This window comes from Scatophagus argus, chromosome 3 (genome assembly GCF_020382885.2).
Source record: "Scatophagus argus isolate fScaArg1 chromosome 3, fScaArg1.pri, whole genome shotgun sequence".
NCBI classification, from domain to species: Eukaryota; Metazoa; Chordata; class Actinopteri; family Scatophagidae; genus Scatophagus; species Scatophagus argus.
Genome location: NC_058495.1, coordinates 8,375,459 through 8,393,592, shown reverse-complemented (window position 1 = coordinate 8,393,592; position 18,134 = coordinate 8,375,459). Strand labels below are relative to the sequence as shown.

Here is an 18,134-nt window from a genome sequence, read left to right as displayed (position 1 = left end):
GTTGCAGACACCTCATCTGTTTCCTGGTTGGAGCAGCAGCTGGTAATTCCTCCTTTGGTAACGAGAGATCCTGTGCCACTTCCACAATTACAGCATGTGCAGACTGACAATCTCGCCTCTCAAAGAGTTGAACTATTGGTTCACCTCACAGTGCTTTCATGTTACTCTTGTCCTTGTAAAGAAGTGAGAGATCTGATGAAAGCTGAAGCCCAGGTGAGACTACACCTGTTCACAGGAGATGCAGGGAGGTTTTACAGTGTGCTGCATCTGACAAGCATCCTGTTGCAACAAGTTAATCTGCGCAACACTGCACGACCCACTCCGTCTAGGTGTAACTGGGTAAGCACTTTCAGGACTTGATGTCAGGCGTCTGTGGAGGCTAATGCAAGTGCTTCCTCTTCAAACTGTAATAACCACTTCTGTATGTACTTCACTTAGTGCACATGGGCATTGTCATAATGAAACAAATGAGGGTATTCCCCAAACAGCTGCCACAGCGTTGGAAACACACTTTTGTCTTCATAGTAGCATAGGATTTCCCCTAATGGAAACTAAATGGACTTTTGTCCAAATCATAAAAAACAGCCTGAAAGTACACGGAAATGTGTGAACTGAGATGTTAGCATAATTTTGGCTTTATAGTATATAGTTTAAATTTAGCACTTGTTTGCACAACTGCACCATGCCTGCAAGTTTTGGTCCACACAGAGTAGTGCAGCAGCAACTGTGATTTGATGTGGATTTGCACTTTGTCAGTTTTTCTAGTAGTACAATGCAGCTTAATTTCAATAATATATTTATTCAAATTATATTTCTATAAGATGATAGTGTTGGCCAGCCTTTTACTCACACTTAAAACAGCAAATATCTTATGGCTTTCAAGGTTTTAGCCACATACAGGCGCGATATCTTGGCTGAAAAAATAATCCACTTTTCGAGTATATAATTAATACATGTGATATGTATGGAATCAAATAATGGCCACAAAACTGAATACGACAGGAAAGTGAATACCATTCCTTATTTTGGAATTTAGCCACCATTTAATACTTATGTTGAAATTTAAACACCAATGCTCTAAGTGCACTACAGCACTAAGCTATTTAAACCACCTGGATTCACGTGGTCTCTTTTATCATTTTCAGTCGTAAATCTGAATTTAAATTCTATTATTTATTTTTATATTGACCATGTAATATTTTAGACAGGCGTAATTTTACCCCGCTCCACAAGAGGACGCCAGTGCTTTAAAAACATAAACAGAACAAAAAAACACGTGGGCCCAACCGGATGGTGCTTTCTCCCGTAAAACTCCGCCTCCACGTTTCCATGCATTGGCGCGCTTCGCCTCTGTGGCTGTGGTTCTCTGCTCCTCCCTGGTTGGTGGTGGTGGTGGCGGTGGACTGACTCTGACGGGCTGCGGGTGAAAACACAGCAGGCATGAGTGCGGCGGCTAGTGCTCGGCCCGGTCCGGTCCAGCAGGGACTGAAGGAGGCGCTGATTGAGACACTCACGGCCATCCTGTCCCCGACTCAAGAAGTGCGCGCCGCCGCGGAGGAGCAGATCAAAGTGCTGGAAGTGACAGAGGGTGAGTGGTAGCCAGTTTCTAAACGCGAGTTGGAGGGAGTTAACGATGGCTAGCTACCCGGTGTTCTCACTCATTAACGACACGGGCCTCTGCAGAGGCAGGCACCATGCGGACAGCTGTCTCCTGCTCTTATCAGTGCTAACTCTGGCTGTATTTGTTAGGCTGAGAAGTAGCTAACAGTCACAACGTTTGCTGGAGTTAACTGTCTTGGCTCCCAGTAACGTTAGCTAACATTAGGCCATATTTTCAGAAGTTGGTGATAACCAAGTGTAAAGCGTGAAAGCTAGTGAAAACGTGTTTTCCCCTCACCTCAGCTTTCGGAGTGATTTCCTTTTTCTCCCTCAAACTGACATGATTGGATAGGTCGCAGCTTAGCCGTGTATTGTCAGGTTTAATCGGTAACGTTAGCCGCTAGTGTGTAAGTTAGGTTAAGCACATGGGGACTGTGCGGACTCCGGCCCCAGCAGCACGGCAACACCATGGACACTGATCTATCCTCCTGCCTCAGTGAAAACGATCATTTAATATTAAGTTACGTTACATGAGGAAGTCTAGCCAATATATAGTCACAGTTCTGAAGCGACAAGTACAGTCTCTAAGGCGCTGGAAATACGCAAATACGTCATTTTGAAACTGGGGAATGACAGCAGCAGACACTGCATCGTTCGCAATGGTTAGTTTCCTGAGCCAGCTGTTATCAAACAGTTCATACGTCTTAAGAGGCGGCATGTCAGACGCCAGCGGACTTCCAGCGGTCCCAAACGTAATATTGCTCACGTATTTGTTCAGCGGTCGCCATGGCAACCACCGAATGCCCTATGATGACAGACTTTCCCGCGAAGATATCTCCCAGGGGGGCTCTTCCACGGATCCCGCCTTGCAGGCTTCCAGCTTCCCGCACCACCATCATCATCATCATCATCATTATCATCATCAGCAGTGCTGTCAGAATACATGAGAGAGGGACAGATAAAAATGACTGTAGTTTTTCTGAGTTTTTCTTTCTTGTTATCTCAGGGCAAAGCAAAAGTTCCCCAGAGATTCTGAGATATGAACAATCAGTCTGTGAACTTGACATGATAGCTCATTTAAAGAATTTGTGACTGTTTGTGTACTGGAGATCTAATACCCATAAACAAATCAGTGTATTCTACTTTGATTGAGAACTCAGTGGGGACAGATAAATACAGTATCCAGGGGCTGTAGCTTATACTACACTAGACCTCCCATTATCTGTGCTGCGTTCCTCGTGCCCCTGGTGAAAGGCTAATTGTGCACACTGTGTGTCGCCTGCACTGCAGCGTCGCAGCGAGGCCGAACCTTTCCGCTGGCCCCTCTCTAAGGCAGGCACTTTGTAGGATTGTCAGCATTAACATTGTCTTCTGGCGCCTGATGTCACTCTTAGTAAAACCCAGTCAGAGAGAGCGGGTTTAGGACTGAGGTTGATGCTGATCCTGAACTGTGAGTTAATCTCTGTGCACGCCTGTCAGGCCAGGTTCACACCAGTGTGCTCTTTTAGATTTATTACATCGATCTTGTTATTTATTGCAATACAGCAATAATTGTTGTGTTTAACTCCAGCAAAGATCCTGTTTTAATGTTTGTCTGCTCTCCTAATGTACTGTGGCTTTTTTTGTAGGGATGCATGACATATAATGGACCAATACACCATCTGCCCAGTAATGGGAAATTTATGTTGGCTAAAAATGAAACTATAGCCAATACATGCAGCCAATAATGCAAAGCTAAACAGCTTTCACTGACTTAACAAGTGCAGCGTCTGCACATTTCAATACAGTAGGTGGTTAGTATGCATTGTTAAAGGTAGTTTGTGATTTGCCATTAAACAGTGCAATGCATGTTACTCAAGTGTTCAGAGAGGAGGCAAAAAAGTCTGAGATTTAACACAATAAAACCTTTTAGAGCTATAACTACACCTGGACCTTTCTTGCCTGCAGGTTATGAGCTCATTATTAAAGCACAAAAAATGTAAAATTATTGATATTGGACATGAGAAGGAGGAATTATTGTTTCCAGGTATCATTGTACATCCCTTGCGCATTCAAGTCAGCCTTATGTAGAGGCATTTTTTGGCAGCAGTTACAGCCTTGAATTTGTGTGAATAAATCTGTGTTAGCTTTGCGTATCATGACGGTAGAACGTTGTTTTATTTGATTCAACCCACATCCCTTTACTTGGTATGATACCTTTATTGTTTTACTCTTGTGGTATAATACTCTGAGCTCTCTGATCGTTGTTTGTTTGTTTGTTTGTTTTAATAAATTTTTTTGCTGACATGTTGATGTTGTAGAGTTTGGGGTCCACCTCGCAGAACTCACAGTTGATCCTCAGGGAGCGCTCGCAATCCGTCAGGTGAGCATAAAATAAATAAATAAAAGCTAAACATTTGCAGGGGCTCGAAGGATGTGCAGCCTGCACGCATGCATGTCAAAAGAAGGTCTCACGTAGTCATGCTGACATTTTGATCATAATCTGTTTGTGTGTTTTGATTGTATCCCCGACTGTGATTACCTCTGTCACTTAGTGCATGTGCAGCTGAACAAACCTCATTCTTCACTGTGTTTGCAGTTAGCATCAGTCATCCTGAAGCAGTATGTGGAGACTCACTGGTGTTCCCAGTCAGAGAAGTTCAGGCCTCCTGAAACTACAGATCAGGTAGACCATTCTTCACCTTAAATACTTTACTTTTGTGTGTTACTGGCAGACGTTCTAGCTAGCACAATTTTTTTCAGAGGGCTTTGAGTCGAATCTTGTCAAACTCCCACTGTCCCCCTCCAGGCTAAAGCCGCCATCAGGGAGCTGCTGCCAAATGGTCTGCGGGAGGCGATCAGCAAAGTCCGCTCAAGTGTTGCGTACGCCGTGTCGGCCATCGCCCATTGGGACTGGCCTGAGGCCTGGCCGCAGCTGTTCACCCTGCTGATGGAGATGCTGGTCAGCGGAGATGTCAATGCTGTACATGGGGCCATGAGGGTCCTCACAGGTATGTCATGACATACACATGAACACACAAACACACACACACACTGATAGCATAAGGTTTCAGATCTTTAACATATATTTGTTGAAAAAACCAAATATCCAAACGTTTAGTTCATTATAGATTGCAGCTCAGTTGAGTTATATTGTACTGTCCATAACATTTCCCAACAGCACAAAAGTGAGCCACTGCAGACTGGAACTTAATTATAGCTCATGAATGAGAGTACAGTGGTGCCACAATCCATCAGGACAACTGGGACAAGCTGCGTTTTCATTTCTCAAAACAACCATTTACCTTAACTTTTCTTCTTTTCAACATCAAAATAATAAGTAAATTAAGACTTAAGCTTAATTTGAGAAAAGATGGCAGTAACTACATTTCAAGTGTATATGGGAACCTTGAAAGTCAAAGAGTTTTCCACAACGTGACCCTACAAATTTTTCACAGTAAAAGCCTTGTTAAGGAATAAAGGGTTTCTCTCCACTGAAACACTGGAGGGCTTTTATGTTGAAACAGCTACAACAGCGTATTGTCCTAATTTTAACAGGACAAACAGGAGCGGATCAAAACGAGGCTTCGTGCTAAAATAATATAGCGTGTGACATAACGTTAGACAGCATAATCTCTTAGGAGTATAGCAGCGCTGTGTGCACAACTTTCAACTTCAGAACATCACAAGCATACAAAAGGAAGCTCCACCTGGTGACAGATGAGCCTGTTAACTAACTACATGCTGCTGGCTTTCTCCACCTACACCTGACAAATGCCAGTTCAGTCAGTTTGCATAAAATCACACTCTTACACCAGTGCCCTGAGTTTAGGTAGCAGAAGAGAAAATGTGGGATCAGCACTTCCCTGTTATGTAGTAGTACTGAAGATAAGAAACCCCAGACCCCACGTTGCTTATCATCAGGTTACTTTTGCCAACATTTCCTTTTTTCACTTTTTGCATCTTTTGTTAATTCCTACTTCAAAACGATCTAAACATTAAAGTAGAAAATCACCCCTTTTAGACTAATTATGTGTATTTTAGATGTTTGTGTAACAAGCTGTTGTCTGATGCGTTCAGAGTTTACACGGGAGGTGACGGATACGCAGATGCCGCTGGTGGCTCCAGTCATCTTACCTGAAATGTATAAGATCTTCACCATGGCTGAGGTACTTCTTTTCGCATTCACTGCCCTAAAGGACATACATTCTCTGTATTCACACTTTTGTGCTATTTTGTGTGAATATACACATTTAGGTAACTATTAGAAGGAACTGTACTGTTTCATGTTTCTGATAATATCCCTGATTATTCTACACGGTGTTTGTCTGATATGAAGTTACCTTTCATATTAATCTTCACTGCTGCAGGTGTACAGTATTCGTACCCGATCCAGAGCAGTGGAAATATTCACCACCTGTGCCAACCTCATCTGTGCTATTGAAGAACTTGAGAAGGTGAAGGTCACAACAAGACATACGATGCTTTTCTCTCAGATAATACATGAATAATCACGTGCTGGACTTTGTGTAAATTAATGAAGTATAGTGGAACATTTTTACTTTTAATTAACTCTCTTGCTATGGAAAAAGTTAGTAATTTAGTTTGAAAGAGATAATTTCTTGGTGATTTATTTAAATCAGTATTTGAGAGTGTTCTCATGTTGTTTTGGTGGCTCCAGCATCACATTAGTATTTGTGTTTCCTGTACGTCCCCGTGTGTGCAGGGTGCAGCCAAAGCGTTAATCTTCCCCGTGGTGCAGCAGTTCACAGAAGCTTTTGTGCAGGCTCTGCAGATGCCTGATGGACCTTCATCTGACAGTGGCCTCAAGATGGAAGTCCTCAAGGTCAGAAACTCTACAGACCAGAGTGATTGAGTCATATTTTTTTAAAATCTCTTTGCAGTTGAAATAATGTGGTTTTGTCCTCTTTTTTTTAAATGTTTTTGAAAATGTAGGGAGGTTATTGCATGAAGTAGCACTTTGTTATATTCACTCAAGTAACAGGAGAAATAGTTTTCAATTATTTTGAACTTATGTAGCATCTGCACTTTTCTTTTTCGCCAGGCAGTAACAGCGCTGGTGAAGAACTTCCCCAAACCCATGGTGTCCTCCATGCAGCAGATATTACCTATCGTATGGAACACACTGACTGAAAGTGCAGCTTTATATCCTTTACAGCTGTGTGTTGGCTAATTTTTTTCTTGTGACCGCTACTGTTGTCTGAGTGAAAATGGCTTTCGCTTGAGGTAGAAATAAACCCCACAACATCACCAGGGGTTTTGCTTCTTTTCAGGCATTTATGTGGCTGGAGTTTGTGGACTTTACCCTACAGAAAACCCCCTCCAAACTACTAATCCACCACAAGACATCAAAGGTGAAAGCTAAGGACACTGAAAAGGGTTTTTTTCAGCTGATTATTCCATAACCAAACGTTCACTTATGTGAGAACAGAAGTCAACTACACTGAGGAGGTGGATGACCCTGTAGACTCGGATGGTGAGCACGATTCACCACACCCTAATCACTTAATTTTTTTTTACCATTTGGTTGTCACATGGCTCTTAAGTTTTTATTGTCAAAGGAGCTTTGTTTAGTCATCTGGTGTTATTGGCTTGTTTTTGCAGGTGAGGTTTTGGGTTTTGAGAATCTGGTGTTCAGCATCTTTGAGTTTGTCCACACACTGCTCGAAAATAACAAGTTCAAGAGCACAGTGAAGAAGGCCCTGCCTGAACTCATTTACTACATCATTCTTTACATGCAGATCACTGAGGACCAGGTGAGAAATTACCTTAACATGAAGTAGAACCTGAAAGAAAGTGTAAATACAGCATGTGGCTTCATGGTAATTGACTGGTGTCAGGCTTGATTGTTTGCCTTCTTGTTTCTTCAGATCAAAGTGTGGACCGCTAACCCTCAGCAGTTTGTAGAGGATGAGGACGATGACACCTTCTCCTACTCTGTCAGGATCTCTGCTCAGGACCTGCTCCTGGTGAGATAAAAATGTGCAACTCTTGACCTGTTTGATCTGGTTCGGTTCAGTCACACTCTGGTGTATTTGCCCATTTAACTTGTTTGGGATGGTCTAAAAGCTGTCACACAAACTCTAGTGTGGACCAAACCACTGCACTGAAAAGTGGGATGTCTGCCTGCTTCCAAGTGGGCCCTGGTGATCAACTACAGCACAATGTGATATTTCAGCATGAGTCAAATATTTGCATGATTATATCTGAGCTGATTGCTTTAAGAAAGCAGTATAAGTGATGTATATTCTTCTCCAAAGCTCCCCACGTTGTTCAGAGGACACTTTCCTTCTCGCATACACTCGCAATCAGTGTGTGAGGTTTGGCTAAGTATTTTACGCAGGAGCACCTTGACATCCAGCCAGAGATCGAACCACCGATTATATACTGTATGGTCACCAGGCGTGAGCGTAAAGGGCTTCTCAGACTATGAAGTCGAACCCAATTTTTGCCTCTTAAGTCAGTGATTTTGTGCATTAGTTTCCAGTCAAAGTGCATGAAGAACTGGCTGAAATAAAATCTCTCTTTTTATTTATATTTTGGTAAGTCAGGTCTGCAGAGGATAGGAGGGCATTCATGCATGCTAGTTGACTGTTTCTACACATAGTCCCTGAGAAACACGCCTCCATGCTTTCCTCTTTCGTTTCCTACGCATGCAGCCTCTGCAAACACTGGAGGCATCTGTTAAACCATGTTGCCCTAGTCCTTGAAAAGTACTTGAAAATGCTGTTTACTCATGAATAGAGATTCTATGTAGTGTTGAATCATAGGAATGCTGAGCAGTGCAGCCATGTGTAAAGCACGGGTCAGAAATGCCCAGTATGTGTAATTTTGCGATGGTTTCACAGCAACTCTATGCATATCAGCTCACTTTGTAGCCTCTGGTCCATCTTCAGAGTGTATTTAATGATGGTATGCTTTGACCTCTGCTTCTAGGCTGTTGCAGCAGAGTTTCAAAATGAGAGCGCAGCAGCTCTGGCAGCGGCAGCAACCAGACACCTCCAGGAGGCAGAGCAGGCCAAAAACAGTGGCAGTGAGCACTGGTGAGGAGAAACACTGACTCTCTGACTCTGTCCCACTTTAGTGTCTGTTCTTTAAAGCTCTGTCAAATTTAAGCCACATTCTTGCTGTAACTAAGAACCAAAAATTCTCATGTCAAGTAACTGCCACCCTGCTTTTATTGTGTTTGATTTCATCTGAGCATACCCGTCGCTGTAGGTCAGAAAAGATGTTTTCTTTTCTTTTTCTCTTTTTTTGAACCAGGTGGAAGATCCATGAGGCCTGCATGTTGGCCCTCGGCTCTGTCAAAACCATCATCACGGAGAATGTGAAGAACGGTCGTATCCAGTTTGACATGCATGGTTTCCTGGCCAGTGTTATCCTCGCTGACCTAAACTTGGCAGGTGAGTCCTGAACTAACCTTTTTATTAATGTCAGGAATCTAATTAGTCTAAAGTTCCCCTGTGAGTGGCTCAGTGCCTCATGAGGAGCACATTTCTACAAACAATGACTGAGTTAAAATGCCGTGACGTTGTGCCAAATGAATGCCCTTGTGTTGTTTCTGCTGTCTTGTTCTTCACTGCTGCCTCTTGTTTTTGTTTGCTCGTCACCAGCGGCATCTCCCTTCCTCCTCGGCCGAGCTCTGTGGGCAGCCAGTCGCTTCACGGCAGCCATGTCTCCTGAGCTCATCCAGCAGTTCCTTCAGGCCACTGTCAGCGGCCTCCACGACAGCCAGCCGCCCTCCGTCCGCATCTCTGCGGTCAGGGCCATCTGGGGGTAAGTAAGCTGTGCATTTAACTGGTTTTCAACTGTGCTGCCACCCAGACACAGGGTTCTCGTGTTATTTTCGTGATCAGACACAGCAGTTGTAAACAAATGTATCTCAAAGTCAGAAACCGCAGTCCAGGCTGTAGTCTGAGAAACTATACAAGTCCATCACCACATACTTATCTGAATGCATTCTGTCATGAGCCAACAGTTTAGCATAAAGAGGAAAACGTTTGAAATCGGACAGACTCATCATGACTGCATATGAGGCTAAGGAATACAAACAATTTTTATAGACAATTTTTTTTCCCTCTGGTACATAAACAGCAGAGCAAGCAACAGCACAGTTATGTGAGAAGATACCACTCTCATGTCTGTTTGGTAAATGTGAAGCTACAGTTTGTTAGCTTAACTAACTTAGCACAGACTGGAAATGCAGGAGAAAACCTCTAGCCAGGCCCTCTCCACAGATAACATCTTCCAGCACCTCTAAAACTCTAACTAATGAACATACTATAGTTTGTTTGCATTTCGTGGCCAGACAGGGTAACTTTCTGGAGTCCACAGCTTGTAGTTTTTACCCTTCCTTTTTTGTGTATGTATGTAACAGGTTAGTTAGTGATCTTTAGGGGTGTTTCTAGATACGTTTTCTTACCTTTTCTTAACTTTTTTAAAATTTTTGGTTTTGCATCTAAGGGAGAAATTTGATATTTTGTTCTCTTAAAATCAGCTGCACTTGGTGGAATAGTGTTTCAAATAACATTTGTCACAGATAAAAAGAATACAATTTTAAACTTCCAGTCAGTATTTTAAGAATTTGAAAGTGAGTAATGATAAAGATATTAAAATGTTGGGTTGACATCATCTGTTCATTGACACAAACAATTCTCGATCTCAAGGTACTGTGATCAGCTGAAGCTGTCGGAGAGCACCCACGTCCTCCAGCCTTTCCTCCCCAGCATCCTGGAGGGTCTGGTCCAACTGGCTGCCCAGTTCAGCTCAGAGGTGCTGACCCTCGTCATGGAGACCCTGTGCATCGTCTGCACCGTCGACCCAGCCTTCACTACTAGTGCCGAGAACAAGATCTGCCCCCTCACCATTGCTATTTTCCTTAAATATAACAATGGTACTGCTATAGCTCTGCTAATCAGATCCTCTGTCACTGTGTTATACTTTAACACTATACACTGCACATCAAAATGACTTCATTTTATGTTTTTCTATCAACTTCTCACTTGTCTTTGTGTGCTAATTTGTCATGTGGCTCCAACTCTCATCAGCTGTGACACCTGGAGGGACACTCTGAATTTCATCCCTTTTTTGGCACATTGTTATAACACATACTGAAGTAAAGGTTGTTGCCGTTTTCCATCGGTCTCCATTCAGACAGCAGTTGACCATCATTCACTCAGCGTTCAGTTTGAAATAGAGGCTGAAGTAAAAGATATAAAAGCATAACTACTTTAACATTGTTCCTATCTTCCATGCCCATGCTGCTTTCTATTTCTCTCTTTTTTCTGTGTGTTTGTGACTTCACACACCAGATTGGGAGTGGGGGGGGGCTCGTCTACTAGTGATGGGAAAGGAGTCATTTGCCTGTTTTTATTGGCTTTAATTTTGTTTAAAGTGAAACATGTTAATTTAGTCTAAAAATGGTAGAGTGTTTTACCAGTGAAGACATGCAGGTGAAGTTGAGAGACACCTAGATTTGATTTGCGTCTTACCTTTTCTCAGGCCCTGTCTCTTCTCTTCTCCTCAGACCCTGTGGTGGCGTCCCTGGCTCAGGACATCTTTAAGGAACTGGCCCAGATCGAAGGCTGCCAAGGCCCCATGCAGATGCGTCTCATACCCACGCTGATCAGCATCATGCAGGCTCCCCCTGATAAGATTCCCACTGGACTCTGTGCTGTAAGTAGGCAGGCACATAAAAAAACACAGATGTATAGAAATAGAACAGTCATGGGTGTCCCATGAGCAGCAGAGCCAAACAATTCTGTCCTGCTTTGGGCCAGAAAGCTTCAATAACTACTGGCAAGATGAAATTTGGTGTGTCAGATAATGGCCCCAAGAGGCCCCCCTGGCCTTCAGTTCTTGTGCCAGTGTTTCTCTTTGATCAACACTTTGCTGCATGATAGAGTTTCTCAAAAACAAATGGTAACATTTCAGTTTAATTTGCAGGAGATGTTCATTGTTACCAGACGATGAATGACAAATATTTTCTTTTTCTGTTGACACTAAATGTCTCCACTGGTTATTCTTATCCATCTTTGTATCTTTGTAGTATCTTTGATGGTACAACAAGCATAGTCACTGATCTCTTGTGATGAACCAATCTATCAGAAAATAAGCATATAAGCATATAAGGTATTAGCATGGGCATGGCTTTAATCTGTACATCAGTACGTCAGTACATTTTTAATGTTTAGCATTTTACAATCTGTAGTCAGTTTTAAAGGCTGGACGCAAGGTGTGAAAAAAACTCAAAGTAAAGTTTACTATTTAAGCTTCCTTTGCACTTGCTCATGCATATGGGTTATGCAAGTTTTTCCTGGGCTTCATAACAGAATGCATGTTTTCTTCTCCTCTGTCTGTACCACAGACATCCATAGATATCCTGACCACAGTCGTCCGAAACACCAAACCTCCTCTCTCAGAGATGCTGGTGTGCCAGGCATTTCCTGTGGTGGCACAGTGCACCTTACGCACTGATGACAACACAATTATGCAGGTAAACCAGCCTTTTTTTTTAAATGTAAAGAATAGATATTAAAAACTACAGTGTGTGACTTGAGGTTTATTCTGCTCAAATCTTCATAGCCTCTTCCATAGTCTTCATTGCCGCTCTCCTCTCACTCTTCTTTTGCTTCTGCTCTTCCACCCTTCCAGAACGGTGGTGAGTGTCTGCGGGCTTACGTCTCCGTCGGTCTTGAGCAGATCGCTCAGTGGAGGGACGAGCAGGGGAACAGCGGCCTTTGGTATGTCATGCAGGTCGTCAACCAGCTGCTGGACCCTCGGACATCTGAGTTCACGGCTGCCTTTGTGGGCAGATTGGTGTCCACTCTGATCTCTCGGGCGGGAACCGAACTCGGGGAACAGCTGGACCAGATCCTCCGAGCGATCCTGAGCAAGATGCAGCAAGCTGAGACCCTGAGCGTCATGCAGGTAAAGGGCCGAACTTGATGTGTGGCTGACCCATCAAACCTGTTCCTGATGTATTTGATAACTTGGTCTTTATCACATGATGGTGCACTTACCTGCCCTTCGTAATTATTTCTCCTTCTCTTTGTCCTGTTTCTCCTCCTCCTCTGTCTGTAGTCTCTGATCATGGTGTTTGCCCACCTGGTTCACTCCCAGCTGGAGCCTCTGTTGGAGTTCTTGTGCAGTCTGCCTGGCCCAACTGGGAAACCTGCCCTGGAGTTTGTCATGACAGAGTGGATGAGCAGGCAGCACCTGTTCTACGGACAGTACGAGGGTAAAGTCAGGTCAGACAAAACTTTTATTTGTCATTTATATGGAAAGAAAGTGCCTGTAGCATAGCTACACATGCTAACCTGCACCACAAATAATAGCAGAAAGCAACAGCACCAGTAATTCAGAACATTGCCACCTATAGGCAAAGAAATTTTTTGGTGTGTGGGCTGCTGTAGGTTCTGTAACTTTCCAAAACAGAACTGTAACTTTCCAAAAAAAAAGGACAGTGTTACTCACCCTCGCATTTTGCTCTGATTGTGCAAATGCAAGTGGGAAAGAAAGTTCAAACTTTGCCCTCTGGCTGTTTTTTATCTTTCACACAACTTCTACCATTTTAATTGTGTACAGGTCAATACAATACTATAAATGTCTTCCGGAGAGGCTCTCTGAAAATGTGCACCATTGAACTAATCTGAATATTTATCTTTTCTGCCTCCTCTTTATATAATGGCTGGTGCTTCACCCCACCTTTTGAGTGGGGCCATTCGTTTCTGAAGTTTGAGCATAACTCAGCCATTTGACTGAAACAGCTGGCACTGCAGCTCTGCAGTTGGATGATACAGGCTCATCCTGGTTTGGGGTACTTGGCGTCAGTGATATTGGGTTCAGTCTTCCACTTTAATTGACAGATTCTGCATCCAGTACAGCTATAGAACTCTGCTGTGCTTATGGCAGAAACTGAAATGACTCTTATTGGGATATGTCTTACAAAGCCTTCTCCCAAACCATGAACTGTTTCTTTATTTTCTCCACGCTTGCCACATATATCAAACTTTTGTCAATTTTTTTGTTTTTTTTTTTTTTGTCCTGCAGCACGGTGGCCCTTTGTAAGCTGCTGCAGCACGGTCTCAATACTGATGACAAACGTCTCCAGGACATTGCGGTGAAAGGAGAAGAGATCTACAACCCTGAAGATGGCATCCGCACACGCTCCAAATCTGCCAAGAGTAAGACACCAAATCATGACTGAGAGATAGTTGAATCTATAAATATATGACATGAATACCTAATAGACGGTTTTTATTAATAGGGCTGCTTAAGTTTCAGCAATCGCTGTACATCCATACAGCAATATTATGACGTGTTCCACAGGCCACTGCATGCTGTTGACACTGTATCTCTGTATCTTTCTCCTCCAAAGACCCAGAGAGGTGGACCAACATTCCTTTGTTGGTGAAGATCTTTAAACTGATCATCAATGAGCTGTCGACGGTAGTGGAGGCAAATGCCAGCAGGGCAAACGCAGCAGACTGGAGCCAAGGTGAATTCAAATATAAATGTAATGAAACCAACTCTTGTGGTTTAGTTCATCAGTGTAAGATGGTTATCAATCTGACAGTCAGCATGGCCAGGTTTCAGTAAACTTTTTTTAACCAAATAATGAGTCATACAAAACATGCACACCAGAAGTGCATGTGACCCTGCTGTGCTTGATCTCAAATCTCTGATTTGTTGTGTGTTTTTTTTTTTGCTTTTGCTCGCAAGCTAAAGAAAAGGACAGCAGACATTTTTATTCACCAGCTTTTGTTTGTCTCAGATTCCAGTGGTATGTGGGAGGACAATGAAGCAGAAGAGGGGGAAGAAGATGATGATGAGGAGGACGAAGGCCTTGCGGGACAGCTGCTTTCGGATCTTATCGCATCCAACAAATACGGTACCGCTATGTCTTCAGTGCTTCAGCTATTCCTGTAGTTTGTCTTCAGTTCCACATGCTTCTTGCTGGCACTTTGTGTCAGATTATGAAGTTCGATATCGCGGTGTGTTTCTGTCCTACAGATGACGATTATTACGAAGATGATGAGGAGGATGATCCAGATGCCCTGAAAGACCCCATATATCAGATTGATCTGCAGGTACATTAACTCTAAACTGTTAAAGTGATAAAGTGTTAAATCAGAAGATGCTGTAATTATAAAGGGGCTTTAAGCTAAACTGGTGCCAGCCTTTTTGGATTACCGTTACTTAGTTCTACAGGATTATTTTCCATAACTCACTTAAATGTCAACAAAATGCAAACTGTGTGTTTCTAGCTAAAGAAAATTAAGCCACAGCCACATTCAGCTTGTCATCAGTCAACAAATGAACACGTATGTACACACTGAATGATGGGCAACCCATATAAGTAAGAGGTTTGAATTATTTTTTCAAATTATAAGCAACAAGACTGAAACATCATATTTTTGGGACCCGTACATCTGAGCATGGACTGTGTTTCCTGACTAGATATCAGACTGATATCTGTAAGTAATCTAATAACTTGGCATTAGCTACCCGGCAGGTTAGGACTGTTTGAATACAGTAGAGTCGGCACACTCCTTAGTCGACTCCTGTGGCTTCACCCCATAACAAGCAGAGAAGATGTGCAAACAAACACAAACTCAGAGCTCAGATCAGCGTACAGTCTTTTTTCACTCTCTTCCTCTCAGACGTGACCGTTTAAGTTTACACGATAGCTGAACCTAATAATTTTATCTTATTTAGTCTTTTTCACACACAATCACATTTGTACTTGCTCCAGACTCATTGTTCTGCCCTTCTCCCTGTGCTCTGATCGGCCTGTTTGATCGACGCGAGAGAATTCCCCTACAGAGTTCGCTTGATCACTTTGTGACATTTGACCTGTGCTGTATCATCTGTCCTTTCCCCAGGCTTACCTGACAGACTTCCTGACACAGTTCGCTCAGCAGCCATGTTACAGCATGTTCTCAGGCCACCTCAACAACACCGAGCGACAAACTCTACAGTCTATAGGCCTCTAGCCCTGTTGTCTGCCGCTCCAACACATCTCATTCAACTTTACAACGACCTCTCTTCTATTGCCCCATCACTTCTGCTCTCAAGACGAATTTACAACAAAGCAAACAAAAAGGAGGAAAAAAATTGGGATGATGGGCCTGGCAGAGGAAAGGAGCGGGGTTAAAAGAAATGGACATGCACTTACCCATAACTCCTGTTTCTGCATACTCGGGATGAGGGGATGAAGGACTTGAAGATGTTAAACTGAAGAAGATGATGAAGAGGTGAGAGACTAGCCAGGTCTGTTCCTGAAGAAGGTCAGAGGACTCGCCATTTTAGAATAATTTCAGACTTGACAAGAGGATGAATGAAAAGGTTGAGCCTTCGCAGTGGGACAGGTGAACCATGAAATATGAACGAACTATTTTGCCATTTCCTATTTGTAACTTAGCCCATTATTTTTGTGTTTCTGTGTAAACTGCAAGTAAAATGCATCATGGAAAATGTTTTCCAAGAGACATTATGATTAAAGGAAAGTCCAAAAAGAAAAAATCACTCTGATGTTTGGAGAGAAACATTTGGCGGCCTTGAATTCCAGAGAACAAACAATGTGACAGGAAATGAAAAGCTCTTCGACCAGCTGTCGTGTCTCGGGGTACGGGGGGTGTTTGGGAATTCACTCTTCACCTACTGAAAATTGGGATGGAAAAGTTTCTAAATAAAAGTCCCGAACGGACAAACATTTCCAGATTGATGTCCGGATTCCTCTCTTGTCTCCCCAAGCTGTGAATAAAATGAACTGGTCTTGAACCACATTAATAATGAAATCTGAAATTTCACACTTATGAACACTTTGTTTCCTCTCAGAGGGATATGCTCACTCTTCATGCTGCCTCAGACATCTTTTGTCTTGGTTCAAATATTTGGGTTTATGATGAAGATGCTGTACAATAATGAAAGTTGTAACTTCTAGTTTCAGTTTTGACATTTTTCTCAGTAAACTTCAACTGTTAGAACTCAAACAGGGTTTTGGCAGCTTCTTTTGGATGCACATCATTTTAATTCTAATAATCAATATGCTTAATGTAGATTGCTAGATTGTAAATTGCTAGTTTTTCACCTTTGGCTGTGAGTAAAGTGTAAAGCTGCATAAAATCTGCATTTAATTATAATTTAGTTCTAAAACGATGCTAATACTAACCTTGTGTAGCATTTATAAACAGTATTTAAACATTTAATGTGGCTGTAAGGAGATAAAGGGAGACAATTGTACATAAACAGTATTTGTTGATTTCTATGACAACCTTTTATATTGTACCTGTCTTTTACCTTATTGACATTTTTTTTATACCACAGCCTCAGCTTGTGGCTGTCCATGGGGGGGGGGGGGGGGGGGATACAAGTTGTTGACAAATACAAACCATTTATTGTTTGTTACTACTCATAAATGCTAAATAAAGGGACTAAAAGTGTTCCTGTTCTTGGGACAGATGATAAAACACAAAGCATTTTTATTAGTTCTGCAGTATTACGCTGCAGTTTCTATATTTTTTAGGCTGAAGATAGGTGAAAGGGTCTAACGAAGGAAACACTTGAAATAAATTGGTATTAGTATTAATTTCATATTAATGTTTTATGAGAACATCTGTTAGCAAAAAGTTGGGGTGGTGGTGTACACATGCAAAGAGTTTGACGTTTTGTTGTTGTTGTTATTGCTCTCAATACGTAGAGCTCCTCAAGAAATGGAGACAGAAGTAAATGGGGAAAACTAATCTTAACAAATACAGGCAAAAGTAAAGACCTGGTATGTGTTTACAAGTAGGTGAAAAAAATAGATGAATATAAAGTATATGTAAAAATAATGAACAGCAACATAGTGGCTGTATACAAGTAAAACAAATAAATAAATAGAATGTAAACAAACGGGCGGCACGGTGGTGCAGTGGTTAGCACTGTCGCCTCATAGCAAGAGGTTCGATTCCCGGTGTGGGCCCTTCTATGTGGAGTTTGCATGTTCTCCCTGTGCCTGCGTGGGTTTTCTCCGGGTACCCCGGCTTCCTCCCACAATACCAAAAACATGCACATTAGGTTAATTGGCTACTCTACATTGCCCCTAGGTGTGAGTGTGAGAGTGTGTGGTTGTCTGTCTTTGTGTGTTGGCCCTGTGATTGACTGGCGACCAGTCCAGGGTGAACCCCACCTCTCGCCCGTAGTCAGCTGGGATAGGCTCCAGCTCCCCCGCGACCCTGACGGATAAGCGGTATAGAAAATGGATGGATGGATGAATGTAAACAAACAGAAATAATGAAAATGAGTAAATATTGACTGTAATGTAATAGATGACTGTATATATAAGTAGGTGTTTAAGCACAGTTCATGCACGCGTAGATGCCATACATATGTACCTGTTAAACCATTTATAATTTCTAATTTGTAGATAAGCCGATGTGTTTAGAGTAACAGGCTTATTGGCTCCGTAAGGCTGATACAACTGTTCATCAGAGTGATGTCATGTGGAAAGAAACTGTTGTTGTGTCTGGATGTTTTGGCGCACAGTGCTC

General features: G+C 42.5%; 1 protein-coding gene across 1 annotated transcript; it reads left to right on the top strand.

Annotated features, from left to right (window-relative positions):
- Positions 1-1,300: 1,300 nt before the first annotated feature.
- Positions 1,301-16,118, top strand: ipo9 (importin 9). The gene is made up of 24 exons (XM_046383208.1): positions 1,301-1,588; positions 3,900-3,961; positions 4,178-4,264; positions 4,388-4,589; positions 5,659-5,747; positions 5,949-6,035; positions 6,305-6,424; positions 6,644-6,744; positions 7,017-7,075; positions 7,204-7,355; positions 7,470-7,568; positions 8,536-8,642; positions 8,863-9,002; positions 9,213-9,375; positions 10,266-10,492; positions 11,126-11,274; positions 11,966-12,094; positions 12,253-12,528; positions 12,682-12,848; positions 13,651-13,784; positions 13,979-14,098; positions 14,375-14,491; positions 14,614-14,690; positions 15,486-16,118. Exons 1-24 carry the CDS (start codon positions 1,441-1,443, stop codon positions 15,594-15,596), a joined length of 3,123 nt encoding a protein of 1,040 aa, XP_046239164.1. The 5' UTR covers positions 1,301-1,440; the 3' UTR covers positions 15,597-16,118.
- Positions 16,119-18,134: the final 2,016 nt, after the last annotated feature.